Source organism: Rhynchophorus ferrugineus, unplaced genomic scaffold (genome assembly GCF_030347505.1).
Source record: "Rhynchophorus ferrugineus isolate W39M unplaced genomic scaffold, kcgeb_rfMv2 rfM6, whole genome shotgun sequence".
NCBI classification, from domain to species: domain Eukaryota; kingdom Metazoa; phylum Arthropoda; class Insecta; order Coleoptera; family Curculionidae; genus Rhynchophorus; species Rhynchophorus ferrugineus.
The window spans coordinates 31889232-31903375 of record NW_027472585.1 but is presented as its reverse complement, the minus strand read 5'-3'; the positions used below and the strand labels follow the sequence as shown (position 1 = coordinate 31903375).

The 14144-nt window shown below is 36.4% G+C and overlaps 1 protein-coding gene across 2 annotated transcripts; it reads left to right on the top strand.

Moving 5' to 3' along the window:
- The first annotated feature begins 70 nt into the window (after window positions 1–70).
- Top2 (DNA topoisomerase 2) lies at window positions 71–9155 on the top strand. 2 transcript variants are annotated; one of them, XM_076406972.1, is made up of 19 exons: window positions 71–311; window positions 543–921; window positions 978–2450; window positions 2511–2682; window positions 2743–2911; window positions 3865–4091; window positions 4271–4531; window positions 4586–4749; window positions 4805–5000; window positions 5064–5212; window positions 5268–5459; window positions 5519–5775; window positions 5848–5874; window positions 5968–6126; window positions 6180–6333; window positions 6383–6540; window positions 8130–8234; window positions 8293–8545; window positions 8608–9155. In XM_076406972.1, exons 1-19 carry the CDS (start codon window positions 297–299, stop codon window positions 8790–8792), a joined length of 4695 nt encoding a protein of 1564 aa, XP_076263087.1. In that variant the 5' UTR covers window positions 71–296; the 3' UTR covers window positions 8793–9155. The 2 variants fall into 2 exon arrangements, with proteins under 2 accessions (XP_076263087.1, XP_076263088.1); XM_076406973.1 differs by lacking the exon at window positions 5848–5874.
- Window positions 9156–14144: the final 4989 nt, after the last annotated feature.

The following is a 14144-nucleotide window of genomic DNA, read 5'->3' as shown; positions in this document are numbered from 1 at the left end:
TTTTAACAATTTTTTAAATCAAACGTCATTGGTTGATTTGAAATACGTAAAGTGACAAGCTTCCAAACACGATCACGACCGAGTAGCACCGGACGAAAAAGCCGTTAGCGGTTAAGTTTGGCTGCTTGGTGATCTGTTGTGATTATTTGTTGTCTGTATTTACAAAAAGTAGATGTGATTCTCTAAAAATTGTTTCAAAACCATATGTGAAATCACTTTTAGTCCTTAGTTAACAAATTGCGATGATTCAATAGTAAAAAATAGCTTTCATTAGAAAATTATTAAACAACAAAAAAATGGCGGACATAAAGGTATGTTTTATATACATTCATTAATCGTATCTAACAAATTAAACATTTATTTAAATATAGATCATAAATAACGTCAATTAATTTTTAATGTTTAATTAAATACTTAGAAAATATTATCGTATATAAGTCGTACTTCTATACTTTGCTAAAATTGCTTCTTTCTTCACTTTGGTTGTATTAGTTTTCTTTATATCATCTTTATAATATATATATCTTTATGGTATGTTTTAGTCTATGTTTTCCAAAATGACCAATGGTAGTACCACTGATCCATTGGCTGTTGAAAATGGAGATGCAAAACCAAAAGCAAAAAAAGCAACAACAATTGAACAGACTTATCAGAAAAAGTCTCAGTTGGAGCACATTCTCCTCCGCCCCGATACATATATTGGTTCAGTAGAAAAAGTTTCTGAACTAATGTGGGTTTATGATAAAGAAAAGGAAATAATGATGCAAAAACAGATAGAGTATGTTCCTGGTTTATACAAAATATTTGATGAAATTTTAGTTAATGCTGCTGATAATAAGCAGAGGGATAAGAAGATGGACTGTATTAAAATTGAAATAAAACCAGAAGATAATCAAATTTCAGTTTGGAATAACGGACAAGGTATAATGGTTTTTTTAAACATATATAGGAGTTGTATATTAGGGTGTGATTTCTAGGTATACCTGTTGTTATGCATCAGGATGAAAAAATGTATGTTCCCACAATGATTTTTGGTCATCTTTTAACGTCTTCTAATTATAATGATGAAGAAGAAAAAGTAACAGGTGGACGCAATGGTTATGGTGCCAAGTTATGTAATATATTCAGTAGTAAGTTTATTGTTGAAACCGGAGCTAGACAATATAAATATCAGTTTAAACAAACTTGGGGTAGCAATATGACTAAAGCATCAGAGCCTAAAGTTAAAGAATTTGGTGGAGAAGACTTTACCAAAATTACTTTTTGGCCAGATTTGGCAAAATTTAAAATGGACAAACTGGATGATGATATTGTTAGTCTTATGTCCAGACGGGCATATGATGTGGCTGCATCCACCAGAGGAGTCAAAGTGTTTTTAAATGGTGAAAGGCTTCCAGTAAAAACCTTTAGAGATTATATTGACTTGTACATAAAGGGCAAAGAAGATGAGATGGGTAACAGTTTAAAAGTTGTTTACGAACAACCAAATGAACGTTGGGAAGTAGCGATCACATCTTCAGATCGTGGTTTTCAACAGATGTCATTTGTCAACAGTATTGCTACCACAAAAGGTGGCAGACACGTCGACTATGTTGTTGATATGATCGTAAAGCAACTTTTGGAGGTTCTTAAGAAAAAGAATAAAGGCGGCACTACTATCAAACCATTTCAAGTTAAAAATCACATGTGGGTTTTTGTCAACTGCTTGATTGTTAATCCTACTTTCGATTCACAAACGAAAGAAAATATGACGCTACAAATGAAAAGCTTCGGTTCTAAATGCAACCTCAGCGAGAAGTTCATCACTAATGTCACAAAAAGCGGTATTGTTGAGACTGTTTTGTCTTGGGCCAAGTTTAAACAACAAAATGAATTGGTCAAGGCCACCGCGGGCAAAAAACAAAGTAAATTGAAAGGTGTACCAAAACTGGAAGATGCAAATGAGGCAGGTACTAAAAATGCTCTTAAGTGCACATTAATTTTAACTGAAGGAGATTCAGCTAAGTCTTTGGCTGTTTCTGGGTTAGGTGTAATTGGTCGAGATTATTATGGCGTATTCCCTTTGAGAGGTAAACTACTTAATGTACGAGAAGCTACACATAAACAAATTCTAGAAAACGCTGAAATTAATAACCTCGTAAAAATTATTGGACTGCAATATAAAAAAAAGTACAACAGCATTGATGACATGAAAACTCTCAGATATGGTAAAGTCATGATCATGACGGATCAGGATCAAGATGGTTCTCACATTAAAGGCTTATTGATTAATTTCATTCATCACAATTGGCCGGAATTGTTACGCCAAAATTTCCTAGAAGAGTTCATTACGCCTATCGTAAAAGCTAGGAAGAAGAATGAAGAATTATCTTTCTACTCATTACCAGAGTTTGAGGAATGGAAAAGAGATAACCCAAACCATACAACTTACCAAATCAAATACTACAAAGGTATTTTTTTTTAGGTAAATTTGACTTTAATTTCTTTGTACACTTGTATGTATTTTTAAGGTTTGGGTACCTCCACTTCAAAGGAGGCTAAAGAATATTTTACCAACATGGCTAGACACCGAATTTGTTTCCGTTATGATGGTCAAGAGGACGACGATCATATCGTTTTGGCTTTCAGCAAGAAACATATTGAAGCTAGAAAAGAATGGTTGACTAAATTTATGGTTGAGAGGTATAAATTATTTAGGCAAATAATGTTCGACTTGTTCTATATAAAACCTTTCATTTCTAGTAAGCATAGGAAAGAAATGGGACTACCTGAAAAATACCTCTATACTAAAGAGACAAAATTTGTCAATTATAAAGATTTTATTAATCTAGAATTAGTGCTGTTCTCTAATGCAGACAATGTAAGATCGATTCCAAATCTTTTGGATGGATTTAAACCTGGCCAAAGAAAAGTGAGTAGAGGAATTTTTAAAATGTTGAATAATTTTTGGTCATTATAGTTGGTGGTGGATTATAAATGACAAAACTAACTGCACTAAAATAATACACATTTAATTTCTAAATTATATATAAACATTTTCATAAGCACATTGTTATCAAACATTTCCATTTATACATATTTGCCATAATTTTGCTAATTATAAGTTCTAAGCAAGAACTTCATCCAGATATTAAGCAACATTAATAGTATTAGCTACGCATAATTTATGGATATATTATCATTTTTACGCTTATCTCGCGTTAAATGCAATATGATATTGCTGCCGTTGATTCCACTGTGAGATTTCAGCATTTAATAAATTGTTTTCTTTCTCAAACATTAATATTTAGCTTGTAAAGCAAATGACTTTCATAAGACTTCTCCTGTACAAAAGGCAAAATTATGCGTTTCGGTTGGCGATTAAACTCTGATTCGCGTAATTATTATGATACAACTGTGTTATTTCGCTGAATTATATAATATGCTATATTTACAGATACTGTAAGTAATTACTGTAACCGCTGTAAGGTTTCAGTTGTAGCACTGATTTTTGTTTTGATACCATGTACGCTGGATCATCTATTCTGCTATTCATTTTTTTATTTTTCTTCCTTCGTTTAATCCTATCGATATTTTTTTATGAATATATCTCGTCTCTACATTAAAAGGCTGTGAAGTTCAAAGGTTTTTGTGAGTGCGCTATGCACAACTCTGATTGTTGTCAATATTGAAAAGTTTACCCATTTTACATTTACATTTTTTGAGCACATTATGAATTCTCACCATATCTGTTATTTAAAATCCCAGTACATTTTTGAAACTTGTGCACTCAATAACTTCAAATTCTTAAATTTTAACAGTTAAATATTATATTAAATAAGTCAGTGTGGGTGTATTTAATTGAGTTGATTATAATTCCTATAGGTGCTGTTTACCTGCCTAAAGAGAAATGATAAACGAGAGGTTAAAGTTGCTCAGCTGGCTGGTTCCGTAGCAGAACATTCGGCATATCATCATGGTGAAGTGTCACTGTGTATGACCATTGTTAATTTAGCTCAAAATTTCGTTGGGAGCAATAATATTAATTTGCTGGAACCAAGGGGTCAGTTTGGAACGCGACTTTCTGGCGGCAAAGACTCGGCCAGTCCCAGGTATTTTTTTTTCGTTACTACTTGAACTATTGTCTTTCCTGATTGAAATCGTATTGATTGACTAATACTAGCGGATGTTTCATAAGCGTTGTTAATTGCATTTTTAAGGTCAAACATTGTCCAGAATTAGCCAATGAACTCGTTCCAGTAAGAAAGGCGTTTAACGATAATTTTTGCAGGTATATATTTACAAAAATGTCACCATTAACAAGAATGATTTTTCATCCTAACGACGACCAGCTTTTGAAGCATGAATATGATGACAATCAAAAAATTGAACCAGTTTGGTATGTTCCTATTATACCGATGGTGTTGGTGAATGGAGCTGATGGTATTGGAACTGGTTGGATGACGAAAATTTTAAATTATAATCCTAGAGACCTTGTGGGTTGCATTAGAAATTTATTAGAGGATAAAGAACCATTTAATTTGACACCCTGGTGAGTGCTGTTTTTTATTTCATTGTTCTATTGAAAATTTTAATTATTACGTAGGTACAAGAATTTCAAAGGGACCATTGAATATTGCGGAGAGGGGCGGTATTGCTGCAGTGGCGAAATAAGCATAATAGGTCATAATAAGGTTGAAATCACCGAATTGCCTATAGGAATGTGGACTCAAAATTACAAGGAAAATGTTTTAGAGCCAATGCTAAATGGTACTATATTGTATTAGATATTTTTCTTAGTTTCTTACTATTATTATTTTAATAGGGAGTGAGAAAATAAAAGCTGTTCTACAAGACTATAAGGAATACAATACTGATACAACAGTAAAATTTATCGTAACATTGCAAAATGGGCAAATGGAACTTATGGAAAAAGAAGGTTTGCATAAAGTGTTTAAGTTGCAGAATTTGTTTAGTACTAGTTCCATGTGCTGTTTTGACGAATTAGGTTGTTTGAGAAGGTACTATGAGCCGCTTTATTATTATTATTATTCTATCATTATGTTAACTTTGCCATGTTTCAGATTTGATTCGGTTATGGAAATTTTAAAAGAGTTTTATACTGTAAGACTCAAGATGTATCAGAAGAGAAAGGATTTCCTTGAGGGTATGTTGGAAGCTGAGGCAAAGAAGCTCAGCAATCAGGCTCGATTTATTATGCAGAAGTGCGATGGTAAACCTTCAATTTTTATGTGATTGAATAATTTTAAATCTTACTTTTATTACAGGTTCTTTGGTCGTTGAAAATAAAAAACGAAAGGCAATCGTAGATGAATTGATAAAACGAGGTTACGAACCGGATCCTGTGAAAGAATGGAAAATAAGAAACGAAGAGGAGGAGGAAGCACAAGAGGAAGAAGAGGAAGAATTACAGGAAGAAGAGAGTACCAGCTCAAAGAAAAAGAAACCTGTTGATGATGGTAGTACACTAGTTTACTCTAAATATACAGTTTGAGTATATGGCGATTAAAACTTTCAGAAAAGAACTTTAAGAATCTCGCGGAAGTGAAGAAATTCGACTATCTATTGGGAATGTCGATGTGGATGTTAACGGAAGAGCGCAAGGCTGAGCTCTTAAAACAACGGGATACTAAATTGCATGAACTAGAGATTCTAAAGAAGAAATCAAACAAGGACCTATGGCGAGAAGATTTAGATGCCTTTCTAGAGAAACTGGAACAGGTTGAAGCCAAAGAGCGTTTGGACGAGCTAGGTGTTAAAAAAGAAAAAGAAGGTGTAAGTAAAAGGATTTTTAATTTAATTTTAAGTTAACAAGGTTCTAATAATGTTACTATTAATGCTGCTCAGGAAAGTTTTGTACAAGAAAAAGGAAGGGTAAGATATTTATAACAATATATCCAATACTTCAAAGATGTTTTGTTAGTTACTGTTCATGGTAGTGATAAATCTAATCATTGGCTTCTATAGGGTAAAAAGAAAAATAAACATGTGGAGTCTTTGCCTTCTCAAGGAGCTGTAAGAGTAGTACCGACAGTCACTGAAGATATCAAAAAGAAAATTCAAGCCGCCGCCAAGTCTAAGGAAAACAAAATAAAGAAAGGCATTAAGAAGGAAATTGCTGAAAATGTAAGATGTAAGTAAAAAATAAGCATTAATATCTAACGTGTAAGCTTTTATAGGAAGAACCACCAGACGAGTTTGATGAAATGGTTAAACCTAAGAAGACGCTTAAGGAGAAGTTGGGTACTCCAGAAGAGATTGAGAAGAAAGTCAGAAAGAAGAAGGCCGCTGGTGACGGTCTGAAACAAACCAAGCTTACCTTCGAGAAAAAAGGTATATCTCGTGCTTGTAAAGACCGAAGTACATTTGTTGTTGTTTGCAGCCAATGGCTCCCCCAAAAAAAGAGGTAAAGGTAAGAAAAAGAATTCTGATAGCGAATATCAATCTGACGATGAACAAGCATCAGATACCGAGTTCAATTCGAATGTAAAAGTTTCGCCTGTTAAAGAAAGATTCAACGCTCGTAGAGCAGCTACTAAGGTATGTGTAAATGAGATTAGAGATAAAATAAACGATTCGCTTGGTATGAAATAGGATTTATTTTAATAATGCGCGTGTCTGTATCGTATCCTGGACAACTTCCATTTATTGGCAATATTTTATTATTCAGTATGTAACTGTACGTTTCTAAACACTCACTATATCCCATAAATGGAGTTAAGTCAGCAAACATAATCGAAACCAGATGAATACAGCAGTGTTATGGAACCAAGTTTAGTTTAACTTCATTTGTCGAAGACATTACCTTTTACATAGAATATTACAAATATACTAATATTTTATAATATTCTATCCTTACAGTTCCAAATAAAGTACTAATGGAGCGTTCTTGTATATTATGTTGCTGATTCAAAATACTATTGTTCTATATATACACTATTTATTTGACTGCAGCTTTGAATTTCTAAACTAACATTAAGGTAACCTTTATAGCAAGAATAACTAACATTATCACAATAACAAATGAACATTAGCAGAATATCTCTTAATTATACCTTCCTCTTAAAAATACTTTTTAGTCTGGACATTCAGACATACATATTTGCAACACTTAATTTGATAATGTAGCTAGCAATTCAACTACTGCGACTGTCTGATTATACATTTTACTCAAATTTTCCTCTTATCAGTTTAATATTGGTTACATTAATAAATAAAACATTTTCTATCCTTGTTTTTAATTTCAGATAATATGTTTTGACTTGTTAATAAAAAATAATGTCTTTTGATTGGTATTTATATAGTAATGTGAGGTGATCAAGCGAGATTAGGTTAAAGATAATCAAAATCAATCAACCTCAATTTTTAAACCTCGTTTTTTTTTTTTGGATGGAAACAGATGGAAACCCTAAACACCACAGGGATATGGACGTGGTCGTTCTCTCTTCTATACAGTTTATGGTTATAATAAAATTATGTTAGTATCGTCTGCACCTTCGCCCGCTTGGCCTAAATTTCCATAGTGTCTAGGCTAAGAAACTAAGCTACTACAATCCACTTTCAGTGGCCGTTCACCCCTACAAGCTTCTATCCAAATTCCAGAATCTTTATTCACAGCAAACGGAATCCATGGACTACTAGGGGTGTTTTTCCAAAGTTGAATATTTCTTACTTGGAATTGTTTATGGCTAGGGGTCTTTGAATACTTTCTATCTACTTTTTGACATCTTACAACTTCAGCTGCGATACGTTTGCCCGAATTCCGCTCAACTATTCCAAGGAACGCTTCGGATAACCGAGGAACGATTGTCAATTCAACGTTTTCTTGTTAATTAACTTGATTTCACTTAATTGAATGAATTCAAAAAGCGAACAGCCTTCTAGTTTTCCCGGAATCCTACTGACTGCGCCATTTATATAATGTGAAATTTAAATTTAAAAAGCACATGGCATACATTTTACAACTAATTATTAACTACAACTATCTAGTAGTTGGTAATAACTAGTTGTTATCAAACCAAACTTAATTAGCAATCTAAGTATGATTTGATGCAAATGCTATTTTTTTATCAATCTAATGTATTGTTATATAGTTGTATTAGAACGATTGTTAATTACATTTTTTATAGGTACAAACATATACTATTTTTGATGATGAAGAAGAGGATCAGGAATTGTCAGACAATGAGCGCTTATTTGATAATGATCTTTTGAAAGAACCTGTTAAGCAAACCGTAAGAAGAACTGCATAAAGTACCGAATCTGTTAACAATCTTTTAACACATTTTTTAGACGTTGATGAGCGATAGCGATGAAGATAAGCCCCCTCCGCCCAGGCTGGAATCATCCGAAGATCTTTTCGACAGTTTGATAGGTGCGCAAAAAGATACTCCCGAAAAGAAACAAGAGGAATCGACGTCGTCTTCCACATCAGTCGCCTCAAAGAGGAAGATGATTTCAAGTCAGTCAGATTCAGACGATGCCGATTTCCAACCGAAAAAGACTCAGAAGCCTAAAACGACGGACAAACCGCGTAAACCAAGAGGTGAGTGAGATAGTAATGTTTCAGTGTTTGTTTTACGGCATTTTTAAATATTTTTCGTGCAGCAAAAAAGAAAAAGACCAGTGACAGTGAAGATGATTCACCACCTAAGAAATCCAGAGCTAAGAAGAACAAAACCGATGTTCTCGAAAGCAGCGTGGAAGAGAGTAGACCCGTTGAACGGAGTAGATCTGGTAGAGGCGCAGCAAAGACAAATTATGTCTTCAGCGATTCGGACGACGATATCTAAACAATCACCCAATCCCCAATACATGTTTTTATTAAGTGTTACACATAAGTGACGGATGTCTTCATGTTCGTTGTGTTACAGATCGTCTTGATTTTATATTCGTATATATTATTTCATTTCTTCAAAAATCTTTCTTGTAGAAAGGACATGATCATTATAATTTGATTTTATGATTATTCAGTTGTATTATTTTTTAGTATAAGAATTGGATAAGTAATTTTTTTTTATAAAATGGACATATCTCGGAACTATTGCGTCAACAAAAATATTTTTTAATACATAAAAGAGCACAACTGCCGTTAAAAGGTCTTGTATTAATTTCTGATTTGTACAATGTAATTTTAATAAAGCGGTTTTAAGAGATTTTTTGTGTTTACGTTATTTTAAATTTAAGATTAAGAGAAAGCATTCAACGATATAACGATTCCATTCCTTTGAAAAGTTCGTTTTGGGATTTATTCCTTGATTTTTTCTCAACGTCTCAAATACAATCTACTTCAGATCAAGGAGCAACTCAACTGGTTGTGTTTTGTTCGTTGACATAAACGATAAGAATGGGTTGATAGAAGCCATCGTGACACATGGTGCGATTTTGCTCAAAGGACATATCACAGTCCATATTTAATTTGCTTCAAAACACTCTGGAAGATTGTCAATATAAGCGTTCGAAAGAGGCTGATTTCAGTCTTGAATCCCACCATCTTAGAGAGGCAAAAGCTTCTGTATTACTAATCCCAAATACTTGAACTCCTGCACTTGTTCTAACTGTTGAGAATTAAAATATCAGGCGATACGTCAGTTATCAACGGCTCTGAGGTGTGAATTATATCATGAAGAAAGCTAGAAGTCTCTTAAGTTTATATCAGTAAACATCAGATTGGTCGAGGAGTTCGTAACATCATAGCGTAGTGCAAAAAGCCTATCTACTGAACCAAATGTGTGTTTAATTGTTTGGTACAATGTCCGATATTCAAGTTTAGATACAGCAACTTCGAAGTCGTAGGTCACAACGTTCTAGTAGGCTTTCCTTTCTAATTTTAGTTTTTGTCTAACATTAATATTTAATTTTTGGGATTTCTCTAGATCGAGTAATTTTACTTGTTTTCGAACTTCTATCATTTGTAAACATTAACTATTACTGTTCTAATTGCAAACCGTGCTGCGTTATTTTCTGTACAGGGGCTTGGGAGTTTCTCTATTGTGAGGATTGTAGATGAGATGGGATGAGGATAAGAATTTCAATGCCTGGGAAAAATATTTCCAAGTAACTGAGTAGTATAGCAGTCTGATGTTGGCAGTTCCATCAGGACTTACTTAATAATTTGATATATTTTGTAGGCAACATTATGTGAAATCTTTGAAATGGAATTATCTTTATAAGTATTTTATTGGGTTTTTCAGTTTAAGGCGGTCTAGTTAAATTGAAGCTACTAAAAGCCATCAAGTGACTTATGGTGGACATCTTCATCGATAAAAACCTATGAATTCAGATTACTCTATGATCTAAACCTATATGTCTATTTTGGTGCTGTTCTTTGTATCCCCAATCCAGAGATTGGATTTGTTACAGAAGTACGTTAGAGTGTTACTTGGCAAACATTATCTCCGTAAATACGTACGTTGCAAACAACAGCGTTTATCTTTATGTATTTTGCTAGCTGCAATACGATAATATTACTGCGTATATAGGTAAGTAAAATGTATTTCTTAATGAACAATATGTATAGGTCTACCTTAATGTACTGTAACTAAGTATTATATATCTTGCGATCTTATAAATAAAGGCATGAATTAGATAATTTTTGTTCTGGCTTAAAACCAGGCGATGGAATGCATGACGCATACTTGGTCGCAGAGACTTGCTCTGGAGTGACAAGTTAGACCGGGTTATGTGGGACTGCCTCTGGGCTTACCAATACACTAAACCGAAACCGCCTCACAGTTGACCCCTGTCGATCGCTACTGCTACTACATTAAATGTGGGGATATGGCACCCGCTGATTGGGGAGCCGTTATTGGGCACGAGGACCCGGCGATTCTATTGATTCGCGAACTTGAGTTCTTGAACACACGATTGGATACTGTCGTATGGGGGCAAAAGTTATGACTGCATCGAAGGATGAGGTCGTTTCAACCTGAGAAGGGGGGGGGGCAGTTACCGATGACATGGTGCTAAACTCCCAATATGTCGACCAGCTCGCGAACAGGCGCGTTTTCAGAAGAACTTGAGCTGAGTTGTTGTTTGTGGAATGATTGAGAAATGAAGTGCTTGATTTCTAGAGTGTCAGTTTCCCTATGAATTTGATTATTTCTTGACAAACCATGGAGCGTTTAAGATTCTCCTAAGGAGCTTATTTTGGAAAACTTGAAGCCGTTTGACCTAGTTGGACCGTGTAACAAACTTGAAGTAGAGATTAGATCCGTAGAGGAGTACGGGCCGAATTAACATCTTGTAAAATAAGCATTTGATGGAGATGGGAAGTCTGCTAGATAGGCAGATGAGAGAAGATAGCAGGTTTGCTATCCCCAAACTTTCCTGGATTTGGGAATGCCAACCGAACCGTCGGTCGAAGTGGAGACGTGACGTTATCCAGCCATGGAATTATTGCGGTGTCGATCTTAAGTTGCGAGACGCGCAGTGCGTAACGCTTCTTATGGAAAATGATGGGCTGGGTTTTTAGGGGGTTGATTTGCAACCTCCAGAATTTGAACCACTTGACCGCATGATCAAGCTGCTTCTGTAAACGTTCATGAATTGTAAGTTCGAACCTGGCGGCCGTGAAGAGAGCAGTGTCGTCAGCGTAAAACGCGACGCCAATGTGCTCTTTTCTGGGTAGATCTGAAATAAGGAGGTTAAATAAGGCTGGGACCAACGGGGAACCTTGGGGTATGCCAGCATCGATTTGTTTTCGACTGGAAAGTGTTTTCCTGATCTTGAGCGGAAAAATCTGTCCGATAGATAGGACTTGATGAGAACCGTTAGGTCTTTCTTCTGGGAGGCCTAACGTACGCATTTTGCGATCAAACCGTGGTGCCAGACCTTATCGAAGGCTTTGGTTAGGTCCAGAAGGACTGCTTCAAGCTTTTTACGTTGGTCAAGAGCGTGATGGATGTGTGCGGCCAGACGGGTAGCCTGATGGGTGATGAGTGCGAAAGCAGAATTGTTCATCAGGAATGATGTTGTTGTCCTTTGTGAAAGAGTTGAGAGAATAGAGTATTACCCTCTCGGCAAGCTTCGAAATGGTACTGAGAAGGCTGATGGGTCTGTAGTCAGATGGAGATGATTTTTCTCCTTTCTTGGGAATAACCGCTGTATGTTCGTGTTTCCAAGACGCCGGGAAATGTTGTAGCCTGATGATGGAGTTAATGATGTTTGCCAGTTCCGTGAGCTGCTTATGCGGGAGCTTTTTTAACTGGGTAATCGATATTCCGTCAAAACTTGGAGATTTTTTGGTTTGAAGTTTTTCGATCATAGTCTGCAGAGACTTTGGAGACACGAAATAGTCGAGAAGAAAGGCTGGGTTTACTGGTTTTTGATGGAGTTGGATTCGTTGATGACAGCGTCGTTGTATTTAGCTTTAGTGTTCTTTGCGGGTGGGAGGCATTTCCTCTGAGCTTCGTAGGTCTCTGCGAGGACTTCGACTTTTTCTTGGTCAGTGACTACGAAATTCCCTGTAACCGCTGACTTCATGGGGAGAATGACATTGTGCGTCTTCCCCACGAGGCATTTGGATGATGGGTGGGTTCATCTGGCAGGGCAAGACCGTAGCCCAGATCTGCACTTGGAGTTACGATGGCGTTACCCGCGGGGTTCGCTCTGGAACACTCCCAGGTGGGGTGGTGGGCACTGAAGTCGCCACCTATTATTTTTGGAAATTTTCCTTCGACGAGTGATCGGTATTCGGTATAGTTGAATGCAGAAGATTTCCTATACAGTGATGTAATCACGAAGGGACGTTCTTGGATATCGATTTTAATGGAGGTTGTTTCGAAGTTGTTTACTGATAACGAGGGTAGGCGCTCGTGTTTGATTCCTTCTTTAACGAGAATGGCGGTTCCACCGCCTCGACCTGGGGTTCTATCGTTTCTGTAGACAAAAAAGTGTTCGAAAGAGAGACGATATGAAGGTTTCAGGAAAGTTTGCTGGATGAGAGCAATGTCGACGTCATAGAATGTCATGACGTTTTCCAATTCTACTTGCTTTCCGCGTAAGCTGTTTGCATTCCATGTCATCAGTATAAGAGATTTTGGAACAGCCATTTCGAAGATTTAAAAGGCTGTTGGAAGTTAAATAAACAGTGCGAGGGGCAACTACCTGAACGATTGGTAGTTCTATTCCGGATTTTAATTTCCATCTTTGCACAAATTTGGGATGGAAGCCTTGATCGAAGAGTTTCCGGTAATAGCTTATGGCAACGAATAAGAAAATGCACTCCTTTTTGTTTCGGGTGATAATATCAATTGATTGTGCCTATGTGAAATTCTAATGAGATACATGAACCTCTTCTTGTCACGGAGCACTATAGGTGGGAATTTTTCCTTTTTTGATGAAGTTTGAGAAACAGTCGTCGAAATGATTGGCACTGTTTTTGCTGTGGAGGTTAGGTTTGGTTTGCTTGTTTTGCACTGGTCTGGTAGCAAATTTAGTGATCGATAGCTATACGTTAGCCTTGGCTTTCGATTGGATGGATTGAATAGCCGGCTTGGGTTCTAATTTGGAAGCAGTAGCCTGTTTCGCGTTGTTGCCGGCCTTCGGCAGCTGGCTTTCCTGAGGTGGAGTGATGGGCCTTCTCTTCCTTTTTCCCACCAAGGTGAAACCATCATCCGGATCTTCATTTTTCAACCTTAGGGATGTGAGTTGATTTGGTGTCTCAGGAGGTTGATGTATTTGCTCGGCCGGGGTAGCTTTAGCAAGGGCGTCTTGTAGCAGCATCCGCATTGCGGAGAGCTCGTCTCCTTGCTAGGTTAACAGTACTCGAAGTTGAGTAACATCAATTTTAAGCTCTGCATTTTATTTCTGCAGATACTCGATAAGTCCAAGACCCATCAACCGGGCATCGTCGGCATATTTTTCTGTTGTTGGACGGCTTTTTGGAGGCGGTAATGGCTCTGGCATGCAGGACGCCATTGCCCCGCCTTTAAAACGCTTTTCGGCTTTACAAACGTTTCTGATATTTGGGCGAAGGTGCTGATGAAAGCGGTTTACGAGTCAATCGTTTGATAATCAGTTGCGGGTAATTCTCGGAAGAATAGGTAGGCTCGGAGGATCGGACACGACCGTTCTCTTTGAAAGCTAGCACGGAACTCTGCATGAATTAGAGAATATGCTATAATAATTATGAAAAAGTCAGA